Genomic DNA, 27,805 nt, shown 5'->3' on the forward strand with positions numbered 1-27,805 from the left:
TTTTATTGCTGTAACAGAAACAGTGATGTTTAATGTTGCTTCTGTGGGTTTTTTGAAAAACGAAACAACCTTTCAGATCATATTAGTTTGCTTTTATTCTGAACAGCTTCTGCATATCAGCAGGTAATTCTCTTTGTACATTCTTTTGGATTCATTTATAATCTACTAATTCACAAAGTATGAATATGTGTAATTGAACGAGTAATGATGTTTCACAACAAGCTTCATTAGTTAATATTCTAAATACTTTTTGTAATGAAAATATTGAAAATGTAACTGTTGCCCAGAGGCAGTAACAACCATCATTGACATTTGCATAATTGCCTCGAGGCAACATTTATGGAATCACCATGGCAACATGAAACTTCGGCCTGTGTCTTACATGTAGTATATGTAATATATATAATGCTCATGAGGGTTTTTACATTTACAACTTGAAGATTTTGCTTGACTGGAAAACGCTGACCACTGGTCTGTGTGGGTGAAAAAAGAATTCAGTGGTTGTGACTGCGTAATGAAAATGCAGTGAACAGTGTGTTACCTGTACCTGTTCTTCACTGCTTTATGGATTTCAGTAGCATAGAGCTTCACCACCACAAATGATGGCAGTAGGTTGATTCCATCACTTCAGATCAGAATTACTATTAACGTGTTGCCTGATAACAGTTAATTAGCAGCTATTTTAGCATTTATCCCTCATATCAAATTTTCATAATAAAGAGCAGATATTGACTTTAAAATAAGTGAGAAGAAGCTGGGATGGTTGTACCTTCAGCCAAACATTAGGAATACAAAGCATAGCGTACTGTGTTTAAGACACTGGAGAGCAGTGTAGATATTGTACATATTGTATCACTGTAAATATTGCTGCACCTTGGTGGATTTACTGGGACTTCAATAAACCACCTCAAACAAAGACCCGATTGCGCCATGTTTGTGGGGAACAACCAAGAACCCGGTCACACCAGGATCTACTGAAGGTTTGCATGTACAAAAAAGTATGCATACTCACGGTACACACATGCAAAAAAAAAAGTACAAATTGATTTACTAACAGTGTGCACTGAGGGTTGGGTCTTTCAAAGTTGCTAAATAGCACATCTGCATCCATTTCGTACATCTGCCGCAATGAATATGCAATATGGGGCATTCGCACACTATTTTGCGTGTATTGGGAGAAGAAAATGTAAACATGTTAATTTTGCACTCACAATGATATCTATTAAACTTAAAATCAATTTTGCTAAAAGAAACTGCACCTATATTTATTACTTTTCAAAAGGACATGCAAACAGTCTGTGTGTAATCACGCAGACATAAGAGACATAACAAAGCAAGGAGACACAGAGAAAATGTGTTTTTCACCCTCTTGTCTTTTTAATTATATCTATATTATCTTTGAATAATTGACATGAGCAAGATTTCATCAATTATTGGTTCATTAAGTCTATTTTGGTAAATGGTCCATTGTTGTCTTCAGGCAGCCTTCAGACAAGAAACCATTTAATAGTCATTGTAAAACTTTTACATATGAAATGGAATGCACTGTAATCTGTTTAAGATGGTGAATAATTTACATTTATGACAAATATGTTCAAATTGACTTTTAAATATCTTTAAAATTTGTTTCGTTCATGTTTATTTAGTCTGTTTTAAGACATAAAAGCTCTCTGCACATGGTCCATCTGAGCTGCATCATAGTGTGTAATGGATAATGAGATTATAATTGTACTACAATGAAATGGATTGAATTGGACTGTGTCTGTGAAAGCGGTTTAACATAACGTGGTTGCTACACGAGTAATCTGCGTTAAACTGGATCAATCTGCAGTTATCTCTTTAACCTCTGATCTAGCCCATCAGCCTGTTATGTTACAGTTGTTAAAGGACTCCAGGTCAGCGTCACAGAGCGATTTAATTTTTACCTGTCTTTCTCTTTCCATCCTCAGCTCCCGTTTCCAACACTGTTAATCTCATGTGAAACATCTTCTGCACAAACTCAACATCATACTGAGTAACAAACCCACTTCATTGTAAAATAAGCTGTCATGGTGAAAAGTAAAGCACATCAAACTTCAGTAAATCTTATTTACTGTGTGGATTTTGTATTTTTAAGATTTGGAAGTGAAATTTGGGTCAGGTGTGTTCTTCTTGCTCCGAACTGCTGTTTTACAGCTTCAATGCTGATCTTTTTAAGGGCTATGTGTGGAGTAGTTAATAGCAAACTATTCTGAGCAGTTTATACATAACATTATGATTCTCCAGATGAACTAAGCACCAATTTCTTGTATTATTTTAGAACGTGTTGCCATCTCAAAATAAAAGGAACGAAAGTGTCTTCTGATTCATGGATTCACTTAGTTGGCAGGTGAAAGGTGTCAGTGGCTGCTAAACACTTTGGTGATCGTTCTATAATGCTAAAACACACATTTTCTAGAATATTTCACTTCATCCACTCTGGTTTACATTCATTTACATGATTGAAAAACTAAAGAAAGGGATTTATGTGGGGGTTTGCAGAACGTAGAGGACCCAGTAGCAGGACATAAAGGCAGGAGGCGAAAGAAATGCTGAAACAAAGTCTCATCCTGAATATCTGTCACAGTATAGCGACTGGTCGGAAGGCTAGCCGGAGAAACACAACAGAGGTGATCTGACAAAGGAAAGTGAGAACCAAGGAGTATAAATACAGTGAGGGGCTACAGAGGAACAGGCAAAATGAATTAAAAAGTCCAACCAGGTGAGCTGATGTACGGGAAGGAAAACAGGCTACAAAACACAAGAAAGCTGAAAAGGAAAGACTACATAATAAACATGTTGCATTTCCCTCCATTACTGTAATAACTCAGTTGATAAAGCAACGTGTCTTTTTCCTGTCATATTTTCATCAGATCTAGTTTAACACTCTGGGGACGCCGGCATCGTCGGAAATGCCAGGGACCATGTTGTGTGTCGAACTATAAAAGATAGAAACTTACTTTTTTTCCCCTCTTAATCATGAGACTCCAGGCTTTCAGACGGTAGTTCCGGCATCACTGTAGCCCATTCATAGGTGATACAGTGTTGTGTCAAAATAGGTGTTCCAATCAGAGCCTTTGTCTTTTGGCACTTGACACGTGTTTGTCCAATCAGAGCCGACGATGCCTCAGGAAACGCCTCCAAACAGTGTCAGTCACCATGCATCGGCGTCATCAGCAGTCGGATAGCTGCCTTCTGTATTTACAAGGCCGATAAATTATGAAAACAACAGCTTTTATGCACGCATACCATGCGTAATTGCTCACACAAACATTTGCAAACTACTCAAGTAGTTTATTTTGCCATAAACGACACAACGGCGTTGTAACAGATGCAAAACTTGGTAACAGATACAGTGTGTGCTGCTGACAATGATTTCGGAAAGCTGCGGTGCTTCAGTCCCCTTCCGTACCTTTAGTCATGCTTCAAAATTATAATACTTTATAATTATAATAAGCAAAGGAGCCTAATTTACATAGCAGTTTATGATATTTCAATTTAAGATAAAAAAAAAAAAAAAAAAAACAAGGGGACACTATGGGGCGTTGAAAGGTGGTGTTTTTTAGCATTTAAACTAAAGAAAAGTCAGGGGAGGTTTATTTCTCTAAAATACCCTTGGTCCCCAGAGGGTTAACAAGGGGAATAAAAAGTTTTATTTGCAGCAACTACAGCAAACTGATTTGTATGTTGTTAAAAGTGTTAGCAGCTGTGTTTAGAAAATAAAAGCAATATTTTTTTAAGCTTTGACAACAATTGCAACTTGCAGACATTTCCATTGAACAGTGTTTAGCGTGTAATCCGCAGTTTTGTGAAAACTCATCAGCTTGACAAAAAGAATTACGGCTTACGCAGCCATGTAGCGTTATTTTTCAGGTTTTTTCACAGCTTTTGAAACCATTTTTCCCTCATTTACGTCTCTAATTAATTGTAAAACTCTGAAACTTACTGTTATTTGTTCCATATTTTGCCATTTTCATTGGAAATGAACAGGTCAAATGACCCCGTATGTCATATCCGCTGACCCGTAAATGAAACAAAGTGTTTCCATTAGACTTTTGTGATATACCTTTAAATAAAAACATCTGAGAAACCACTTCATGAGACTTTCAAACCTTTTTAGTGATACTGAAGATGCTTCGAAATATAGGCGTTACCATTAGCCTTTTTTTTTATTGCGATATTTAGGTTTTGCGCAATTCTAGGGGTAATGGAAACACAGCTAGTGAGTCCATGCAGTGATTTCCACTTAACTGGTTTTGTTTGAGAACCACAAGATTATAACTGCTGTGATGGACTGGTGACCTGTCCAGGATGCCTCTCGCCCAAAGATAACTGGGATAGGCTCCAGCTTAGATGGACGGATGGATGGATGGATGGATAATTTTACCAGGTTTAAGCTTCAAGTCTGCAAGGAATCTATGAATCTTTTAATATAGTTATGATGACAGTAATGATACAATCCTGAGCTGATAAAAGCTGTTGTGCAAAATGTAAATAAAGAGAATGAGATTATTAAAAAAAAAAAAAAAAAAAAAAAAAAAAAATATATATATATATATATATATATATATATATATATATATCATCAACCCTTGTTTTATTAGTAATAGAACAGAAATAATCAGGTTGAAAGAAAATGCTGAAAAAGTCATTTTACACAAATCAGAAACAACTGCAGAAGCATTTGACAAATAATTAGATCAACTGCTAACAGGTCAGTACCATGACTGGGAATGAAGGGAGCATTTCAGAGAGGCAGAGTCTCTCACCAATCTGGGACTATGTGATTACAAATTGTGAAACAATTTCAGAAAAAAAATCTACCTGAATGTAAAATCATCCAGTCCTCCAGGGCCAGGGTCCTGGGTTTGCATTAGGTGTCCATGACGTGGGCAGAGTCCACATGTGTGAAGCTCCATCAATGCTGAAAAGTAACATCTGCTCCCATCCAGACAACGTCTCATTCAGGGAAGACTTTGCAGATTTCAGCAAGACAATGCTGAACCACATCCTGCATCCATCACAGGAGAACTGGTCTGCCTGCAGTCCAGACCTTTCTCCAAAACATCTGGAGCTTCATGGAGGAAGAAATCAGCCTATGAAGTTAAGTTCTCACTAGCATTTCACTGTTTGTTCACAACTTTATGCAAAAATTACATGACAGATTTTCATGTTTTTTCTGCTGCTTGGCAGAAGTCTGGGCTCTCACTGCTTTCCTCGTTTGGAAATGGGTTGTAATTTCTTTGTAATTTCATGTCTCAAGTAAAGTCAGCTAGATCCAAGACCTCATTCAGGTCTAAACTGAGGTGGCTATTAAGCTTTATGCAAAAACAATCCGTAATAGCTTTCCCTGACAAAGGAGGTCTTCACAAAAACAGCTCTGTACACGCACCCACGCACAACATTTTGATTGATGAATACCTGGCACCCATTTTTAGAAAATGCTGCGGCAGAGGCCATAAAAAATTCTGCCGGCATGAATGCTGTGATCCCTTCCTTCCATCACTCTCAGTCATTCATTTACATGGACAAAAAGCAATATGGAAAACTCCTCAGGTCACCGAGCGCTGCAGCTGATGAGAAAAACCGCGGAGAAGCCTGACTGTGAGTGGAAAGTAAAAGACTTTTATTTCAACGGACCATTAATGCACCTCGGTTCCTCATCACTTAACTGCATATATATTGACTCTGAAGATCTCATATTTATCTGTTTAGGCTCCAGCTACCCAGGGAGGGAAATGCAATCACCCGCCGTCGCTGCCGAGGTTCACACCTGCATTTTAATTCTTGTTTAGGGACACGGCGAAGCTTTTCCCCGCAGCATCATCAAGGTAGGGTTTTATGCTAGAAAAATACCTTACACTTCTATTCTTTAACCCAAACTATACACACACACAGCTCTTATCACTGCCCCCTCCAGTCTGGTGTGCTACCTTGTCACCGTGGCGATCGATGTGGCTTGGTAATGGCTGCCTGGAGAGCGGCACACTTTGAATGACAGTTCTGGGACCCCAGCTGAGTGATGGAGCGCTGTTGCCAGCTTAATTAACTTCCAGTTGAGTCTTCGGTTTTCGCATTCAGCACCCCGCCGCCATCTATTGCCTTTCTGCGGCAGGTTTTCGCTTTCCCATCCCCACCTCCGCCCCGTTACCCCCAGCATAAACAACACGCCAATTAACAGGGTGGCTGTGCATCCATGCCGCCTTTGTTTGTACACAAGTCTCATTATACATATTCATCTGGGTATCTATAAGACTAGTTTGCAGGTTCATATATTATGGATCAAACAATTTTTGCTAACGATAGACAGTTACCCTGCGCGCTGAGGAGAATTTTACACATCTTGCTTTTCTGATGTGGTCGCATGGTAAATTTTATGGAGACATCCAATGCGCCTCAGTGACCGCAGATTACTCTTAAAGATTTCAATTTTCCCCCTGTCACTTCAGTTTTAAGTCAAAAGCTAATTTGCTTGCCTTGTAGCAAAGCAGATCAATAGATTGAATGGTGAGAATGAAGGAAAGGTCGCGGCGGTTGGCGGTGGGGAGGGTGTTTTCAACACACACCGTATGAAGGATGCACAGAGTACAAGTTTGGGTGTCAAGGGAGGCCTTGTAGCCGCGGCAGAAGCACTTTTTGCTATTCAGCTCAGAAGTGCTTTCTTGTTTTCCCTTACGGAGCACAACTGCATTTCACAAATGCTCAAACAGTCAGAGAATAGAGCTTAGCCTGCAGAGATCCGACTGCTTGCAGATGTAACTTAATGTTTCTAAAGTTTGGTGGTAAATTGTTTGTATTAATTGGTTCCAACTCTTTAAGCACCGTCCAGCTGCATTAGACCAACAGGAGTGGATTCACCTGCTTTGAGATTGGAAGTTTTAACATTAAACATGATAGGTACACCTAATGCAACATTCATACCATTGTTACGATGCAGAAGATTCAACAAGTAGCTGAGTTTGGTTTGTAATGTGCAGTAAATAACGCATATGTCTTAAAACATTGACCAGAATTTATACATGACTTTTTTTTCTAGGAGTACCTTAAAAAAAGGAAAGTGGTCTGATTGTTAATGATGATGTAGCTTTTTTTTTAATATAGAAATGAACAGATTGTGCTATTACTATTTGTTAGTTGTGCAGCCTTTTTTTTTTTTTTTTTAATCTGGTTTAGAACATTTCTCTGACATTGTGAGAGGGTCTAGTTTAAGGTGAACCCTGATATGTTGACCCCCCACACCCACACAAATAACAGGCTGGATGTTTAACTTGAGCCCATGTTTGAGGTTCTCTATACTTAAACCTTTACATACGTGTTTGTGTGTGTGTGTGTGTGTGTGTGTGTGTGTGTGTGTGTGTGTGTAATGTTTTTGCATAATCAAAAAGAATGTGCAATGACTTTTGGGAGTAAAAGATGTGTTTTTTTTTAGAAAATAATAGAGAATTGTAAAAATTGTTCCACAGAAATGAATTGATTCTGCATGAATAACCCATAAGCCCATTTTCAAGCCCTTTGTAATCAGGCATATTTTTCACATGGAAATTCCATTCAAAGTTGAAATGAGTCATGAAACATCCAACTCTGAATTTCTGAAAGGGCATTGAGATATCTTTTATGGTTTTGACAAAATTGCAGTTAAACTTAGCTTAAATTGTTAGTTTTTGCCACAGAATTTTCACACTGGTGTGTGATAATGTCTCATGCGGTAAATTTTTATCCAACACTTACAAACGTCTTTCACAGTTTCTCTTTTACCTGTACAAATCATTCATCAAAATGTTGGCCGTTTAGTCTTGGTTCACCAAATGTTACCATTAGTCTGAAAGGCTTAGTGGTTTTCACCTCAGAGAACAGAACACCACCCCAGGTCTCATTAGGAGCATTTCCATTAAACTTAGAATTGGTCAAAAACTAAATATTGCAATAAAAGAAAAAAACTCAAATGGAAACACCCATATTTGGAAAAAGCTCACTAAAAAGTTCTTATGCTCTCATAAAGTGGTTTTTCAGTCGTTTCGATAAAGAATTATCGCAAAAGTTTAATGGAAACACGTTTTTGCATATTTATGCATGCTTGGACGTGACATAGAGTGTTGTGACCAGTTCCCTTCTGGTAAAGATGGTCCAGTGTGGAAAAAACAGTGAATTTTAGAGTTTTAGAAAAGATGAGAGAGAAAAGCTTCAAAAAGCCGTTGAAAATTTTCCACCGCAAGTAGAAAACCCCAAAATAATGCTGCATGTTCACCTTGCAAAAGCCACAATTCTTGTCAGATCTTGTCATCCAAATGTCATTTTATGAGAACTGGTGCCTAGGCGGTCAATGGAAACATCCGCAAATTGCAATTGTTTGTCGAAACATAGAAATATCACTTTTATTTTGCGAATAAGTGCAGCAATAACCCCCATAAACACTACCAGCAGAGAAAAGAATTATAATATCCCATCTGTGTTACCAACCCATGTTCGTATAGTACACACAGACAGTTTCATACAGCTTATGAACAATTGTGTTTTTTTTTTGTTTTTGTTTTTTTTTTAATGTATTGAATCGCCTTGCAGCACACAATGGTAAGTCTGTGGAGTGAGAGTAACAGAGAGACCGGAGACGTAGGTGAAGTCGGGTCTGTTTATATTCCACATAAAAAACGCAGAACAAGTACAGCGGCTAGCATTCCGAACCACAACACCAAAAAACCCGAGCTTTTTCCCCGGAAACGTAAAACCACCCCCGCTCCTTCAAAGTAAAGGCCTTCTCACTGATGAATGTCTCTAGTCTTAATGTGGGTCACCACAAGTCCAATTATTTCCTACCTCAACATGGCATTGATGTGGGTCGTTGGACTGGCAACAATTGACAGTGACCCCTCAGATGGTCAAGTTATTTACAACTACTTTTCCTATAAAATAGGTTCATATTTAGTCCTTTTATATACAAACTAAACAGTCTGAAGAGTGACCTTCATGAAGTAAAGGTCAGTATTCTTTGCAGTCACCTTTATTTTCACAAGTAAAATTTTTCTGTACTGTTTGAACAGCCAAATTGTTCCAAGTCCTGCCAGATTGCCTTGAGATTGTTACAAAAACAGTACAATTTTATAAGCATCTTGTAATATTAGTGTGTTCCAGTCATCTTGTATTACTGAGAGTAGATTACATCATCACCAAGCAAAAACTCTTGTTTGGTGTCCCAACCTCGGAGCCTCAAACAACGGCCAATTTTGACAATAATGGTTGTGTAGGAGGATTTTTTTTTTTTTTTATTGTTCGTGTCTATATTTACACACTACATAGTGACACTGTACATTCATGACCACAATCTCTATATCTAGAAACCTTTCTCCAGATGACAGCGTTGCTTTTAGGAAGGTGAATCCATTTTTTTTTAACCTCTCGTTATGCTGTATGTTCATTCATTCCTTACACCAGTTGCTATGGACAATATACATAAAATTCTCGCTATATTGCTAACAAATTTTTTTATACTCCAAGATAGATGTGGTGGGCAATAAAAGGTTAAAAACAACAACAACAACAAAAAAGTTTGGACTCCATTATTGGGTGCAAGTAAACTCAGTGATGAAAAACGTATCAATTAGGTGTTCCAGAAAGCAGCACACCAGGTTATTTAAACTTAGGGTTAGCAGCTTTACAGGTTGATAAACCTCTCTTAAACAACAACAACAACAACTGTGCACTTTACTATTTAAACTGAATGAATGGACACAAAACATTAGACAAAAACACCAGTGGACTACAGAGTGGCGCCATCTTGAAATCTGAAAGGTCCAGGTTCTTGGCAAGTTAGTTGTCAGTTTGAAACAATGAGGTAGTGTCATGTTTGGATGGAAGCCATCCTTGTGAGAAAGCTGGAACTCACACACCCCCCTACACACTCATTAGGAACTGCTTTGTCACCATAACAACCAGTTCCACAGCTGTACCTTCTTTCTTATCTGACAGATTCCATCATGCCGTCCCCATAACCCATGTATTATGGCAGTCATTGTGTCATTTCTTCCCAGAACTCATAGAACAAGAGATTTACATCACAGTTTTTATGTAATTAAGGATTTTAAGTCCCAAATCAAAAGAAGGCTAACAAGAAATATTCTTTACATTTTTTATTTTCTGTACTTCTGTGACTTGAATGGTAAATTTAAAGTCAATTCCTCTACAAAGCACTTGTTCAGTCAACAACAGTCACTTCATCCTCACCACTGTGCTGCTCTCACTTTTCTTTTCCAGCAGAAATTGAATGATTAACAACTTCTACACATCCTGTTGAGCTGCACTGAGGGATTCTTAAGTATCAATTCTTGCTTCACAAATTACATTCTCAATAACATCTAGATGAAATGGAGATATTTGCTTCCTTTTTAAAAACTAAATAAATATTTAATATGGAGCAGTTCCGTCTCATGAACGGTTTAATCCAAATCACTGATTTCATCTGATTGGCTCAGTTTACAGATCACAGTGTAAGATAATTTATGTGTTTGGGGTGAAAAAAATGTAGGAAGTCATTTGGATTTATTTCAGCCTGCTAAGTCTTTTCAGCTTATAGACCAAAATGTAATTTTAATGCATCTTCTGATCTTGTAAAACGAATACTAGACTTGTTTGAAGGAACTTAGTTCATTTGAAAAGACAAGTTTGTAAAAGCGTAATGTTATGTAAGACATCATAGTTGTATGTAATTCTCTCTTGGGATGCATACAGGTTTGATAATGGTCATTTAAGATCCATCTATCCCTTTTCTCAAACACACCCAGTTGAGGGTATCAATTGACTCATTTGATTTTTTTCAGCAAATTCAGTTGTTTTCTTCCGCTGCATTCAGGCGATGGATTCGGATCACTCTTTAGGAAACAAGTCACATGTGGAACATATAGTCAGCAGGTTTACATTCTGGTTAAAACTCCTGACATTGGCTCCATAAACCCCAAGCTTCACTGTCTTCCTCTGTGTTTAAAGGCCAATGACTTCCAAATGGAAGGGTCCAACCTTAGACGTTTAGAATCTGGCTCAAATGAACCCCAACCAAGCTATCCCTGCTGGTTTACAATTAAATTTGCTGTGTATAAATGAAATCTTACTGCGCAGTTTGGCAGGTGATTAATTAAGCAAATCATTTCAGAAATCTGTCAATAAATTGACGGTGATTAGATGGTGTAAAGCCCAATTTCCACTGTGTGTGCAATGCATTCCGGCTAAACGATGGTCTTTGGAGCTAACTGCAGCCCTTTCAGTCAATGCTTTAGTTCATGTGTTGGAAGTGTCTATTTTAGATGAAGAACCCTTCCAAAATTCGTAAAACCCAGCAGTTTAGATGGTGACAGGAAGGAAATCAGACATGGCAGCAGCATAAAACAGCCGCTAAATTTCAAAATAAGGTCTCCCATGTAGGTTTGCGAGTGCTGAACTCTGTAAACATTATCTGTTTACCGTCAATACCAGGTTGAAAATCTGTGTACAGTGAAAGCATCATGATAGGAAGTTGCAGCGTATAAAATCAAGTACAGACTACTTCTGCCTGCATTTATGAAATAACTGGTGACTGTCAGAAGTTCATTGATAAGGATGCTAGGATGTAATAAATCCAGTCATAAAATTTACCTGCTACTACATATTCCAAAGTCAAGTTAGTGGTATTACAACAAAGTAGAAGCTACAGTGTGCAGACAGCTTCACGGCATGTTTTCTATTGCCGAGCAGCTGCATTTAGACATCACTACTGTAAGTGCAATGGAAAGAACCGGATGCACTGACATGAAACTTGCAAAACCTGGACTCTAGAGCAGTGGAGACGTGTTTACTGGAGCAATAATTCACTCTTCTATGTCTGGCAAACTGACGGTTGCTAAGAGAGTGGTACCTGTATGAAGGCATTGTGTCAAATGTAAAGTTTTTTTTTGGGGGGGGGGGGTTTGTTGGGTTGCTTTTCAGGAGGTGGGGTTCATTAGTTTCAGTGAAAGGAATTCTTAGTGCTTCAGCGAGACATGTTGGATAATTCCATGAGCTCTGTGGGAACACTTTGGGAATGGTTCCTTCCTGTTCCGACATGACAAAGCAAGGTCCATAAAGACAAGGATTACCAAGTTCGGTGTGCAAGAACTTGGCCGGCATGCACAGAGTTCTGATCTCAACCCGACAGGACACCTTTGGGTTTATTTAGAGAAGAAACTGCGAATCAGGTCTCCTCAACCAACATCAGTGTCTGACCTCACAAATATGCTTCTGGAAAAGTGGTAAAAAAAATTCCCATGAACACACTCCTAAACCTTGTGGAAAGCCTTCCCAGGAGGCTGTTAGAAGCTGCACAGGTTGGGCTAATGTCAGTTTAAATTCTATGGATTAAGAATATGAATCCGTGTAAAGGCAGGCAAGCAAAAAAATTTGGCAATATAGTGGTTTGTTGGTTAATTACTATGGTTAATTGAAAACCAATCACATGGAAGTCACTTTGGATAAAAGCATCTGGCAAATGACTAGAATAGAAGAGAATAGAATAGAATATACACAAGGAAAAGTCGGTGTTCATAAACCACACAGCTACAAGCATCATAAGAAGATGATGATGGGGGGATTTTTGGGGGGAGTTGAGACAGAAACATAATTGACAACTTCCTGTTTTGACAAGCAGGAATATATTCAACACTAAAAGTAAAGAAATTGGTATTTGTTGGATTATTTCTTTGTTGTAACAATACTTCTTACTCCAATGGAACATCTGTCCATTTCCATTTTAAATGATGTCACATTTTAAAGTAAAATGCATTCGTGGGATGAGCAGGAGAGTTGGAGTATGTGGATTGGGGTGGCAGCGGCTCAGGATGTAAAGCAGGTTGTCCAGTGACCAGGAGGTCAATCAGTCATTGTGTACCCTCACAAGAAAGACCCTTCACCCAGAGTCATCATTGCAGGTATATGAATGGGAATGAATGTTCCTGTGGTGGTCTGAGAGCTGGCTGAGTTTCTGTCAGTATGCTCCTGTGCAGCTGGCGCTACACATGTAGCTTACCATCACCAAGAGTGAATAAGAAGCAAACAATATATTAAATGTAAAGTGCTTTAGGTGCCTTGAAAAATGCTACAAATCAAATGAATCATTGGGTCCATGAAAAACTAATCAAACAGCCTGATGCCTCATCCATACTGCTGTGGAATGGTCTCCCATTCGGCAATGACCATTTGCAGCAAGTCCTCCAAAGCGGCAGTGTTGGTCACTCTGGTGTCAATAGCAAGTTGATCCTATAGGTGTTTGGTGTGGTTGAGATCATAACTACTAGCTGGTTATTCCATCATCTCCACTTCCGAATTCTGATTTATAAAGTTTGTTAAATAAATTGTTACATTGTCAATATATCTTTTTTTCTTCATAATCCAACCATTTATTTCATTATAGAACCCTAATCGGGTGTCAAACGCTGAATAAGCTATTTGGTGCCACCAATATACTCAACTCCGCTGCTCATCACACAAATACATTTTCCTTACAGTTGCCCCACTTCAAAGGGAAATATACTTTCCATCAATGTGAGATTTCTTGCAAAGAAACATTGTTACAACAAAGACATTAGCCAACAAACAGTTACTTTGTATTAAATTGTTGCAAACACACAAACAGTTCAGTCGACTTCAATGAATCTTCAATATTTCTGTTTCATTTTCTTTTTCTTTTCTTTTTTTTTTTTTTTTTTTTAGAAAATATTGTGATACTTTATTAAAAATGTTGCAGAAAAAGTTTATACAGGTGTCCAGCCAGAAATATGTCTAATATCACTTAAGGCAAAACTGCAAACAAAGATAAGACAAACTAAGGATTTTAAAATTCTACATTAAAAATTCTTATCTTGACTGGTTTAAGAACCAACTGACAAGAATATATCTTTTAATAATTTTATAAATGTAGCTTAAAAGTTTCTGGATGATTTTTCCATTTCTTCTGTAATAGGATGCAAAATGGAAGGAGAGTTAATGCTTACTTATGTTGTCATTTTGTAGCAATTAATATAATTAATATTTACACTCATTCACTTGCTTTTGTAACCCAAAATATCACAAGTCTGGCACAATATCTTACATATTGCTAGCATATGACAATTTGAAATATCTAACATATATTTCTTTACAAACATATCCAACTAATATTGATACAAAAATTCACTGCCTTTTCATGTATTTTTTTTTCTTTTTATTTCTAAATAATACATTGCTGGTCACGTTGTAAGCTCAGGCAGTGCTGAGACCGCAAGACAGAAAAAGCTCACAATGAAAACTATCAAAAGCGTTAACAGGATGACGGCAGCTGATGGGATCCAGTCAGTCCTTGTTGCCTGAAAGCGCAACGTAAAGCTCTTCCCGGACATGCAACCTGGAAAAAATGGATGTAAAGTGATGCACAAATACAGGAGTGGTTGTGATGGCCTGCAGACACACAGTGTGCAACTCTCCTGGGATGGGATTGTGTTCGCATTTTGGTCTTTTTGGGAAAAAAACTAATGAAACACAGGTTGGACTTGGGAGAAAAGAATGAAAATTGTTTGGGTATATTTACACACACGTCAATAGAAAGCACGAGCTGGAAAAAAAAAAAAATTTAAGATATCAGCCAAAATGAAAACAATAGAAGAGGCTTCTTTTTCTTTTTTAAAATAGTTAAAATTTTCACGCACAACTATACACCTTTTTTTTGGGGGGGGGGGGCTTTTCCTCTTCCCGTTTTTCTTTTTTTTCATAAATACATTTCAGGCTGGGGGTGTCGATTTCTGTGCCCCAGTAAGGTCAGGAGATGTAGGAAGGATCATGAAAAGCTCAAGTTCCATTGGTGCTTCTGTTGTCCTGCTGTGTTTTTATGGCACAAAAGCCTCCACAAAGGCGTCTTCGCCCATGTTGTATTAAAAGACTATTAACAGTCATTCACTGTTTGCTTCCATCTTTTGGTAAAACCTTCCATGAAGCACCGCTTCAAAAAGAGTTATTACTAAAGTAACATTCATTTAGACTTTTTTTTTCAACAAGTTTGTGATCAATTTATACTTTTTATACTTTTCAAGAAGGCATGGTAACAAAATAACATCTGCTTTGACTTTGGAGTCTGTGCTTTTCACAGTCAGTCGTTAAATTTGCTTGGTGAGGGTTGCAGCTGAACCCGGCGCCGCTCTGTCCCGGTTGAGCTATACCCGCGTGGTGGAGTGGCCGTGGGGCAGGTTGGTACTGTTCTGACTGCCACCAAAAGTGTTGAAGTTGTGCAGAGGCTGCATGCCAGCCAGGGAGTTGGGGATCATGGTGATGGTGCTGGGAGTCATCAGAGGTATGTCGTCGGGTGACCGGCGCAAGGTCAGGGTGTAGTCAGGGGGGCAGGTGAGTCGCAGCGTGTCGTGGGTCTGGAGCGACTCACACTCGTGGTGGTGCTCGTGCTCCAGCTGCTGCTGCTTCATCTGCAGTGACATCAGCTCCTCGCTCTGCAGGTGCGCCACATCGTTGGCTGTGGATGGAGTGTTAGCTGGAGTGGAGTTGCGTTGCGGGGTTGGGACGCGACGGTTGGAGTCGTGCCGCCGTTTGTCTTTCTTGTAGTAAAGTGCTGCAAATGCCAGTATGTTCAGAAAGAGCAGTGACGCTCCCACAGCAATGGTGACACTGAGCTCCGTGGAGTAGTCTCGCTTGGTCTCAATCATCACGGTTGACTCATCGGTCAGGTCGCCAGTCTTATGTTGATCTGTGGTCTGTTTGGTGTTGACAGCGGAAACCCCTGGGTGACGTGTGGTGGATGGCCAATTTTTACCTGGGAAGCGTTTGGTGTAAGGGTAGGGGGTGGTGTCTTGTGGCGGTATCTTAGTAGTAGTGGATACATATTGAAAAAATTCATTTATGTTGTGAAGATGTGGAACTAGTTCCAGCCAGAATGCAACCTTCGTAGCTCGGTAGTGGTCTCGGACCCGAGGCTTGAGGCCGATGTGAAGGTAGAGCTGGTCTTTGGGGTTGTACTTTGTCCAGGCTACCTCCTCAAAGCGGTTAGGCTTTGTATGGATGAACTTCGTGTCCTGTGGAACTGGTTGGTTTGGATCCCTGAAAGAAAAAAGTACAATCAAAGTTATATAGATAAAAATGAATGGATGCCTTTGTATGATACACAAAATCTCTAAGTGTACGAAAACATTCTATGACATCTGTTTTCTTTGTAAAAAATTTTGACCCACATTCCTACTGAACCTATGGTTCGTTTGGGGCAATGTGAACATGCATTTGCACTCTGGTCTGCTTGAAAACTGGGAGTCATTGTACACTTCCAAGTGAATCCGAGTGCAGTTCACTTGAAATGTATAAACCGAAGAGAGATGGATTACTCTCTGTAACCCCAGATTGGACTAAATGGAAAACGGTATGAAAAACAGGGTTTTCAACTTGGACCATGTTTGTTGTCACCGACTTAGGGCAACATGTTATGCTGTTATGTTGATGATACCCAAATCTATCAATGAGATATTAAATTATTAACTTAGCTCTGAGACATCACAACCTAGATGAGCTGGAATTTTCTTCTTCCAAAGTTAGCAAAATCTTAATTTTTAGTGATCTGAGACTCTTTATCAGAGTATGTGCTTTTTTTTGGGCGGCATCACATTGGATCTTTGATGTCAGAGGTCCATCTGTGATCAGGACACATCTTTTTGTTTAAATTCAACAAGTGTCTTGCACAGCTTTCTGGGGTTCATGAAATATTATAAATAAGATCTGGAATAGTGAACATCTTGTCAACTAAATCATCTAATCAAGGCTTAATAAATGTCCAATTATAAGAATTTTAACATCAAATTAAAGATCTTTCAGAAACTCAAGTATATAATCTGAATTAAAAACACACATCTTTTACACTCATACACCTGGTGCCACCCAACCCATGATCACAGAGACAAACACCACAGGAACCACCCAGATTAGTGCCAGCCAGGTTCCACACCACAACCATTGTAATATGTTCTTATGGTGCTGACAAAATGTTGCTTGTATCAGGGTGGATGAAACTGTACAAGTGTCCTTACCAACCAACCAACCAACCAACCAATCATAAAATATTATGAAACATTGCAGGGACCCAACCAACCACCCAGACAAGGGTGATTACCACAGCAGCAACGCAGGAGACTGAGTAGAATTATTTAAAAAAATATAATAATAATAATAATAATAATAATAATAATAATAATAATAATAATTTCTTCTTCTTCTTCTTCTTAATAATAATAATAATAATAATAATAATAATAATAATAATAATAATATTATCATGGTATAACCAGAATGGAGAGAGCTAAACAAAAATAGGTTGTGTTCCATATTAGACAATGAATACTTAATTTGTCATGTTCTGCTCATTGAACATCTGGTAGAAACGTCTCACGATGGACTTGTACATTTGACCCAATACACAGGGACAGACTGTGTATGGAGTTAGTATTCCCCCTGGCACAACAGACATTTTCTTGGTGGTCTGACCTGTTTCTGGGACCAAGTGTGAATTTATTTGTGTCACTGGTTCATAAAACTCAGTACTTATTGACCTAACAAACACTGGAATACCTGCTTTATTAACTTTACATGACCTCTCTCCTCATCAGCATAAACAGTCAATCATGCAGCTACTCTGATGTTGTTCAAATGTTCTAGTGAAGATGACTCTCTAGGGAGATTTACGTTGACATCCAAGCCTTCTAGGGCAGTTACGAGCACACGCGAGTGCAAAATGCATAAATTACAAAAATAGTCAATTGAACGAATAAAAAAGTAGATGAAATAATAGCAATAATTAAATAAAGGAATAATGTACAGAGTATGAAAACAAATAAGGATGATGATGTCACCTCCCCAGCTTACAATGATAATACTTTCCTTTTTCAGTCTTTTCAGAACCGTACAAAATTAGGGCCAAAAGGCAGAACTGTTGGCTTTATGAACAACATCTGAGGCAAAAATTGTAAAAAAAAAAAAAAAAAAAGAGCTTTTATACAAGATCATCATGAGCTGCAGTCTTTTCTGACTGGTTAAGTTTTACTAAGGTTTACCCAAGTCTTACCACTTGTGCACTTTGTCTGATGTAAAACTGAAACAGTTGTGAGTGTTGGATGACGGATATACTGGATCTTGCAACATCTTCTGTAATGTTGACAGTGTGTTTTGTTAGTTTCAGTGCATTAACATCCCTCTCGCAGTATGCAGACGTAAGGCAGTTCAGCAAACCACAGATCTTTAAATGGGACCAACCTGAGCCAAACCTCAGGTTCCCTTTCTTTGTTTGAATCATTGAGGCTGCAGAACTTGCTGCATCCAGGGTGTCAGAGGAATCCGATTAGCTAAAAGTCCTGCAGAGGCCACGCTTTGGTTGTTATTGTTAGGGAGGCTCTTAATGAGGAACAAAAGAGGAGCAAACCCAAGAAATGGAGGTCTGCTGGGAGACAGAGCTGACCCACGAGTTTGGAAACAAAAGATTCAGTTGTTGCAGTTAATCGTTCAGTTGATTTAACAATTGATTTAAATCTGCAAATGTGAGCCCAGACCTCCACAGCCTGCTGCGAATACTTCCAGTTCACCTTTTCATATTGACCTAATTTATAGTCTTTTTTTATTGCTTTTTCTTTTGTTTGCTTGTGTAGTATATCAACAGCTCCGCCTGACCAACTCATTAGAGATGCTGGAAACAACCAAACAGAGAGCTTTGCCCTCCAGCTGGCGGCTACATATGGAGCATCGCTACACACATGGTGGGATTTCACTTAAGTTCTGTCATCTCAGTTCAACATATGTTGGAAAAGCACACTTCTTCTCCAACACTGAGTGTGCTACAGTTATAATAAGTATGAAGGCTGAAGGCTTTCCATGCTTATCAAGCTGTTAAATACCTGCTTCGCCTCCATATGTCCCATCATGTGTGCAGCCTGTTGGTAAGGACGGTCACTTTTGCCACAGGTTGGATTATGAAATCTTCCCCCTCCTCTTCGATTGGCAGGTGGATGTAAAGTGAGAATTTAAAGTGGAGCAACACATGTTTTATGCCATCAGATGAGCTGTAAATTATAACGTCTGGCAGCCAAGGAGCTTGTAATGACTCCTTTCAGTTAAATATCCAGCTCAGAAAAGATCTTTCTTCATTACAGTAACTGATCTGAACTGATTATATCCATTCATCCATCCATCTTCCGCTGCTTAGACGAGGTCGGATCACAGTGGGAGCAGCTGAAAGAACTACGCCCAGTATCATTTTTCTATTTTAGCCAAAAACCTCCCTCTAGCATACCCTGGGTCTTCCTTGTGGCATCCTTCTGGTGGGATCTGGGTGTCCTGAACACATGTGTGAGCCACCTCCTCTGGCTCCTCTTGACATGGAGAAGAAGCCTTCTGAACTCTTTCTGGATGACTGAACTTTCCCAATCACTGAGGGAATCCTAAGAGCTTGAATCAAAGAAAACTGGACTTATTTATGGCACTTTAAATCATTTCTCATCTAAAAGGCTTCCTCAGCTCTGGAAAGTGGGGAGGTCCACACTTATCAGCTATAATTTGTTCTTTTACACTTAGAGGACGTTGAGGTTCCATGTGCGTGGTTGATCCACCCAACCATGTTGCCTGTGAGTTGTTTACCTGGCTGAACAACACGTGATGTGTTTCGGTCACATGATTCCAGGTGTAAATGATCTGTAAACTGTCGGGGACGGAGAGGCAAGATTGCAGTGTTGGTGTTGGACCGATAAACCCCGAGGCCTTACATCCAGAAAAACCACATGCGAACCCACCATTCCACATGTGAACCATGGCAAACAAATATGACTCACATGTGAGGACCAAATTTGTAAAAGGTGTTCATGTGTGATCACACATGTCAATCAAAAGTGTTTTGCATGTGGTTCGCATGAAAAATGACCAAGAACACATGTTTGCACATGTGCATGAACTTTGTCCACAAAACTGTGAGCTGAAACTTCATATGGTCCTCATATTGGAAAATGTTCCAAAACCTCACTTTGTAAAGCACATGTGCTCCACATACATTTCACATGTTCTTTACAAGTTGATCACATGAAAATGTTATAAAAAATTACACATATTTGTAGATGTGGACCATGTGTGTTTCAAACGTGCAAGCACATGTGTTCCATATGTTAATCAGATCTGGATGTTTCCACATGTCCATTACATGTGCACAAACATGTGGACCACACATGAATAAGCGGTCTGTGACGGTGCCTTCTTGGTTGAACAATGATTTTTCCTGCTTAACATGGACGCTGTCTTCCATTTATCCTTCAAATGACCCGTCTTCTCTGTCAAAAGGTGGACATTTCTCTCCTGGTGAGTCTCGGTTGTCTTTAAGATCCAGGTAACCTGCTGAATTCTCAGCTGAAGCGCCACTCCTCTGTGCTGAACCTTGCAAAGTGGTTGTTTGGGTTCTCCTGTATAGAGATCTGGACTGTCCTCACCACACTGAACTTTGCTCATCTTGTTTGTCAGTTTTAACACTTTTTCTGGGTCTGATACGCACAAGAATGTTGTGTTTGGAGAAGATCCTTCTCAGCTTGTCAGAAACTCCAACTATGTATGCAAAGAGAATCCTAATACATTTTATATTCTTCTCTCCATCGTTGGGTATTTTAGGGTTTTTTGTGTGATGTAAGCTGTCATTACTTTGACCTGGATGACTGAGAATGTACACTAACATGTCTATGGAAAACCCAGTGAAGAAATTTCATTTTCATCAGGTTCCCTTTTGTCCCTAGCTCAGTTGAAAGGCACAGTTCTTGATTTGCCCATTGGTCTAAGCTACTACCAACACTTGCCATCACAAGCTGTGGATAGTAGTATCAACCAATGGGCAAATCAAGAACTGTTCCTTTTTTAAAATTTTTATTTATTTATTTATTTATTTTGTCTTGTCCAGCATTTAGGCAGCAGAATGATGGTCTGGATTCTGTGTTCTGCTGAGCAAATTTTCTCTGCCAAGGGAAGCTTTATAGATATAATGATCCCCTTGACTTTCTGAATTTTTATTTTATTTCTATGTTTATTTTGTATTATTGTTTGAATTGTAGAGTTTGTACTGCTGGACCGGAGAGGACAGACGAAAGACAGAAAGAGAAAGGAGAGAAAACACCTCATAAGAAAAGTGAAAGAGATAAAGGGAGAGTAAAAAAACCTAAAAAATAACCCAAAAACAAAAAGAAGAAAACAACCTACAGATGTATACATACACACATACATACCCACACATATATATATACACACATACATATACACATACACACATATGTGTACACATACACACACATATGTATACGCATATACACACATATGTATAAAACACACACACACATACATACGTACAAACATATACGCACTTGCCAGTATTAACACATATACATACACATACAAGCCAACTTTAGATCATAGTAACTAAACTATGAATCTAAAAAGTTAAATATAAATGAGAAACAAACAGAAATGAGAAAACTAGCTGCTGTTAGTGAATAAACCTGCAGACGACTCGGTGACTGTGTCACATGCAGAACATGCAGAGTGGAACGTGTTCCGGAAAAGGTGATCATGCCAGTGTGACCCCTCCCACACAAAGGCAAGAGGCACGCCAGGAGTACCCCCGAGACCAGGGCCATCGGCAGCCATCCCCAGGCGCAGACCCCAACCGCCCCACCGCGGAGCCAGCCATGCACCGACCCAGGAGGAGGCAGAGGGGGGTCCCAGCCAGAGTCCCCCGCAGTCAGGGGGAACAGGCCCCAGCAGGCCCGGACCAGCGAGGACCGGCCCCGCCGGGCACCGGCCACCCAGGGCAGACAGGGGCACCCAGGGCACGGCCACCCATCACGGAGCCAATACCCGCCGATCCAGCCCCCTCCAGCGACCTCGCCCCACTGCCGCAAGGCAACTCCAACCATTGATCCACCCAAGACCTCCTGGAAACCTAGCCCCCCCCCAGTAATGAAGCAGCCAAGATCCCCGTCCAGGGGTCCACCCCAGACCCATAGCCACCTGAGCCACCCAGCCAGTCCCCAGCCCCGAGCAGGATGAGGTCACACTCTCACCCCTACACTAAGTGATGGAGTTGATCACAGGAGACCAGAGAGAGTGAAATTCAACTGACTGATCCTTTGAGGAGGCAGACATCATTTCCATGCTGATGTAATCTAATAACAGATTTCTAAATTGCTGGATACACAGATTCTGTTTGCTTTTCCAGTTCACAAGGATAGTTTTCTTTGCAATGCACAGGCTGCTGAGGATTGGTTTTGCTAAATTTAACCCTGTTATTTTCACCTAAGTGACTCAATAGGCACAATTTGGGGTTTGCAGGGATATTACATTTAAACCAGTCTGACAGATCTTTACATACCTGCAGCCAGAATCTCTGGACAGGTGGACAAGACCATAAGGCATGGTAGTAGCTGTCAATCATGTTGTCAGTACAGTGTGAACAGATATGTGACCATTCATTTTGATTGAAGTTGCTGGATAAGTCTGCTTCCCATTTAGAAGTTGGGAGAGAGATGGAATCTTCTAGCTTCAATAGTAATCTGTATATTTTGGATAGTAGCTTCGGGGCCTTAAGATTTAAGAATTCTGCAACCCTGATAGGTAACTGTAAGTTTAGTTGATCAGTGGTGTATTTCTTACTTATTTAAGTTGGTGGTATTTTAAGAATTTGGTACTGCTGAATTCATACCGTGAAGAAATCGTATCAAATGGCAGAAAGTTTCCATTTTCTATTATATGTTCTAACTGCTTTACTCCTTTATTCTTCCACTGAGGGAAGTTTATCATCTTTCTGTTTTGCAGGAAGTCAGGATTGTTCCAGATGGGTGTGAGCTTACATGGAATAAGCGCAGACTTGGTTACTTTCAGGAATTCCCACCAAGCCGTTAAACTGGAGCTGTTGTTAATGCTTTTGAAACACTTATATGATTTGACAGTTGAGCTGATGAATGGTAAATCAGAGATGACTAAATCCTCACAAAAAAAAAAAAAAAGAACTGTTCCTTTCAGTTTAACTCCATTAATACCACGACAGACTGATTACAGAACCCACATCACTTCAGATGGTGCACCAATCTGCCTGCCAACCTACGACGTCATTCTTCTTCATATCTCATAAACATGACCCTGAGGCATTTCAACTCCTTCCCCTTAGGGCAGGTTCTCATTCCTGGCCAAGACAGAACACTACATGCCCGTATTATACATCATATTAGTAGAAAAACCTTACAGGCCAATGAAATACACTGAGGCGTCATCTCAGCATCCGACACACATCGTAAAAGCTCATATGGACCCTTGTAACTTCAAAACTTGCTCTATTTGTTTTTTTATTTACATTTATTTATGAGTGTCCTAAAGTTGAAACGACGTAACCTGAGGACGGCCTGCACAACCTTTCCCAGCTGTTGACCATACTCTGGGAAGTCACACACAGGTATCCTTAGCTGTTGAGCTAAGGATCAAACTGCCATGGTCCCCGCCTTCGGCACCTCTCAGCTCACACTGCACCGGACCCTCTTGATCCTTTCCGCGGTGGTAACTCCATGGAAAGGAGGACCCATGTTGCCAGAAAATAAGCCTCAACCCAAGGCCTGATACCAGCAGAAGGGGCCCAGTCACCTCCGTCTAGGCAGGGGACAGTGAAATCCATTGTCTTTGTCATTCAGGACACCATCGGCCTTTTTAGATCCGAATCCTGGTTCGTTTGTTGGAAACTCCGCTTTGTTTAGGGGTAATGTAAATGCCCAAATGAATTCTGATCCAGCTCAAAGAAGCGTACTTAGTCCAGCTACAAACACAGGTCTCGACTCAGGAAGCGGACGACAAAACAAAGTGCACTGTGAGTTCAGCGTAAAACAACTGTCATGAGGTTATGTTTTCCTATGTCTTTTGTTCCTGGTTTCCTGTTTTATTTTGTAGGTTGTTCCTGTTTTGCCTTGGTCTGTGTTCCATAGTTTACCTTGGTTCATTCAGTTAACTTGTTTCACCTATGTCTCGTTGTGTCCTGTGTATTTATACCCCTCAGTTTTTGTCTTGAGTTTCTGGATCATTGTGCGTCCCTGGTTGCTCATCTCTGCTTTTGGGTCCACACCACATCCCCATTGCCACCGTGACAACAAAACCAAAGCGTACATGTGTTCAGAGCAACAGGCGGCTCTGGTTGGGAGAAATAACTCCCAATCAGAAGAATTTGGTAAAAGTTCTAAAAGAAATCTGATTACTGAGATCTGATGCAGCTCTGTTTTCTCGCCTCTGAAACAGTTTTTAAAAGGCCTGAATCGGTTTAGAAGTGGGGCATAAATCCTACAATAACCGAGCTCCTTGGATCACTGGAACACACCTCCCTCCAGATTGAGGTAATGTGCTGATGGAGGGGGAAAACAAAGCAGATCCCAGGAAAGGAGCTTGTGTAACATATTCTGTTGATTCAGAAGTCTTCATTCCACCACTTTGCATAATGACTTTGTGGTTTTTTGAGACAATAAGACCCCCAATCCACACCACAACTTCCCTTCCTGCCCTCACTGAGCTCCATACAGAAGGTTTGTGTGTCTTCATTCCTATTTTAATCAGAACCTCACCAACAAAAGCTTGGTAAGTTTGCCAAATTATGTAGAGAAACGACAGCTGGAAGTAAGGAACTTTTAGAAATACACTGCTGAGATAACTTCCAAAGAAAACTGGCTCGTACTGTATGTTATCATAAACTCCGTGCAATGTGCACGTTGAAGTAAAAAATACATCAATCCAGTGTTTCACAATGGGCAAGCTTGCCTTGCTGGGTCCCAGCGATGAATCTGCTTCCAGTAGGAGCTTTATTGGAAGAACACTGAGAAAGCAGCAACAGAAAAACAAGTCTTCTCAAAATATGTGAAAGGAAGCCAACCCCCCCCCACTGAGCAGGCGTCAGCTGAATGGAAGCCAAACAGCGAGCGAGGGAGTAAACGCTGCAGCCGATGATACTGATCAAGACTTTATTTATTCCCCTTAAGTGAATTTTCAGTGTGACTGGTCTGCAAACACTGTGATACGGAATCTCAAGGTGTGTGAAGCAAAAATAAATAAATAAAAAAAATAAAACGTGATCCAAATATAAACATGAAGCAAATCCTTTCATCAAAGCCCGCACTGCAGCAGCAGCAGGGGAGGATTATTAACCTCTGCTTCATCTCTCTGACTCAAAGGTCTGTCTGTGAGCTGCTCATCACAGCAAAACTTTCTGTTGAGACCTCAAATCTATTATTCTAGAGACATAAGTGTTAACTTGCATTGAAAGACACAGACTTAAGGACAAAAACTAAATAATATTGTTTAGAAATTGGTCTTGTCATGCACATAGTGAGATGTGAGTATTTATTCCTTTCACCTTATCAGTGTTAGTACACACTGAGCAGCCTCCTACTTCCATTGGCTTCATCTAATCAGCCAATGTCTATCATGTAGACATGGTCAAGATGATTCATAGAAGGAGAAAAGGAGATTAAAATGACTTTAAACTTGGTATGGTTGAACTGGAAGAGTGGTTGGAAATGGAAGAAAGGCAACAGGAAGTCAAATAAGCTCTGGTTCCAACCCAAGTATGCAGCAGAAGACCACACCGGGTTCCCTCCTGTCGGCTAAAAACAGCAAACTGAGGCTACACTTCACACACACTCACCACGACTGGACAATAGAAGAGGGAAAATGTTGTTGATCTCATGAATCTCCATCTTAGCTCCATATTCAGATGGTAGGATCAGAATTTGCTGGAAACATCATGAAAACATGGCTCCATCCTGACTTGTGTCAGCATTTCAGGCTGCTGCCGGTTTAATGGAGGATATTTTCCTGTCTCACTTTGGGCCTTGTAGTCGGGCTGCTATGACAAAAATTATCATCACGATTATTTTGACTGAGATTGAGATCTCGAATATTTAACACAATTATCCAGTATTTTTAAACAATGTTGCGCGTTGTGGTGTTCTAGACTCCGTGTCGTGCATTATAACCATCTAATGGACGGTTCCGAGTTGTTTAATCTGCTTTTACCACTTATATAGGAACTATTTTACGTTGGCCTGGATGTACGTTTTATGCCAAACAACCGCTTTCAGGTCACAGCGCATTTCTCTCATTCACCTGTTAAAAGACTGAACCAGCTGGTTAACACGTTGCTATGGTAACTTGGTAACCTGTTAGTATGGTAGCTATGGAACTACGTGAGCGTTTATACAAAAATAATGCAGCCAGTTGTCACTGACAATGGTATAAACTATGTTTAGGTGAACTTCCACAACCTACTGCAATTATTCTACATTGACCTGCAGCCGGAGCCGACTGAGACTGGCCCCTTGGGAGTGCTTTAGGACGGGAGAGGCTCCCGCTGCTCCTTCCTTACAGTAACTGCAGAACAATATGTGCCTTCAAGTCAGTCACCAAAACACCAGAAAAGTCTCTAATAACTCCAGTAGAAGTTGCTAGATTTGTTGCTTTTAAGCAAAAAAAAGTCGCCAAGTTGGCAACAGTGTCTGAATGAAAGCAAAGCGGCTGTGGGAGGAGTTTACAGCACAGCGCTGCAACGCCAGAGACGCTCGATTAGCAGCTGAAGACAGCAGGAGAGGAAACTGCAGAGAGAAAAGTAATCACACCCTTTTATTTTTATGATCGTTGAAAACCCAGATCGTAGTTGAGATAAAATCAGATTAATCACCCAGTCCTACCTCATAGTACCAATATTACATAGTTTAAACACCAAAGCCTCGCTGAGTATTGCTACTGACCATGTCCATCCCTTTATGAGCACAGTGTAGCATCTCCACCATGACGATGAGTTCACTGTTCCAATAGTCTCCACAGTCACCAGTTCTCAATCCAACAGAGCAGCTTCAGGATGTGGTGGAACGGGAGATTCAAAAGGAGGCAAAAGAGAGTCCAACCTGGCACTAGAAAGGTGTACCAAAAGAAATGGCCCCTAAAAGTAGTTGTACTGGTTTCCACAGCTTTTTATGTGAAACTATCCCTCCCTCTGTCGATTTCATTTATGGCGTATTTTTGCAATGATGTGTCTCGTAGGTTAGGTTAGCAAAGACACTTCCTGAATTATAAATCTGATTTCCCTCTTACAATCATGTTGAAAGAATGAAACACATTTTAAGAGAACTTACCCTGTTTTAGCAAAATTAGTCCAGTAGGTCATGACGACGGCACTCAGCATCACATCGTTCTTGGAGAAGTTGCAGTTGAACAGATCCGTGGGTCCAATCATAGGGATGCCAAACACGTAGGGCACCTCATCGCCGTGAGCCGAATCCGCCCAGCTTGGCTTCATGTCGCTTTGACAGTGATGATAGAAAGCATAGAAGTAGGTGGGTGAGCCATACTGGGCGTGGAGGTCAGCGGTGGCCACAGCTGGCGCCACCCACTGGTGGTCAGTAAAAAGTGCAACCAGGGTCTTGCGCCGGGTTTCTGGGTTCTCCTTGTCTGCCCAGTCAGTGTACATGAACTTAATGGTTTCGCGCAAAGTGTCCTTTCCCTCTGGGTAACCATAGAGATGGTCCACAAAGTCTGATACAGCAAAATCAAAATCATTGGCGGACACTCCGTCCTCACTGTCCACAATACCGTCTACAAACTTAAAGCCTTCGCCCTGATTCACCCCCAGCATGATGTCATAATTCAAGAACTCCCCTTGCTCCATGAGGATCTGAGGGTCATCTGGGATTACATCCCCGTCAATCACAGGCCCAAAGGCGATGTGGTACTTTGCGGGTGT

At 40.2% G+C, this 27,805-nt stretch overlaps 1 protein-coding gene across 4 annotated transcripts in view; it reads right to left on the reverse strand.

The window, feature by feature from the left end:
• Positions 1 to 15,194: 15,194 nt before the first annotated feature.
• nlgn4xa (neuroligin 4 X-linked a) overlaps positions 15,195 to 27,805 on the reverse strand; it is a gene marked incomplete at its 3' end in the record, with an annotated part of 107,375 nt that continues 94,764 nt past the window's right edge. For all 4 annotated transcript variants that reach the window (XM_079263607.1, XM_079263609.1, XM_079263608.1 and 1 more), the window contains exons 4-5: positions 27,198 to 27,805; positions 15,195 to 16,086 (exon numbers count right to left, since the gene is read on the reverse strand). The exon at positions 27,198 to 27,805 is cut by the window's right edge. In XM_079263607.1, the coding sequence (XP_079119733.1) occupies positions 15,195 to 16,086; positions 27,198 to 27,805 (1,500 nt within the window). The remainder of the gene's footprint in view (positions 16,087 to 27,197) is intronic.

The sequence above is a fragment of the Telmatherina bonti genome (genome assembly GCF_933228915.1).
Source record: "Telmatherina bonti genome assembly, chromosome: 24".
Classification (NCBI taxonomy): Eukaryota; Metazoa; Chordata; class Actinopteri; order Atheriniformes; family Telmatherinidae; genus Telmatherina; species Telmatherina bonti.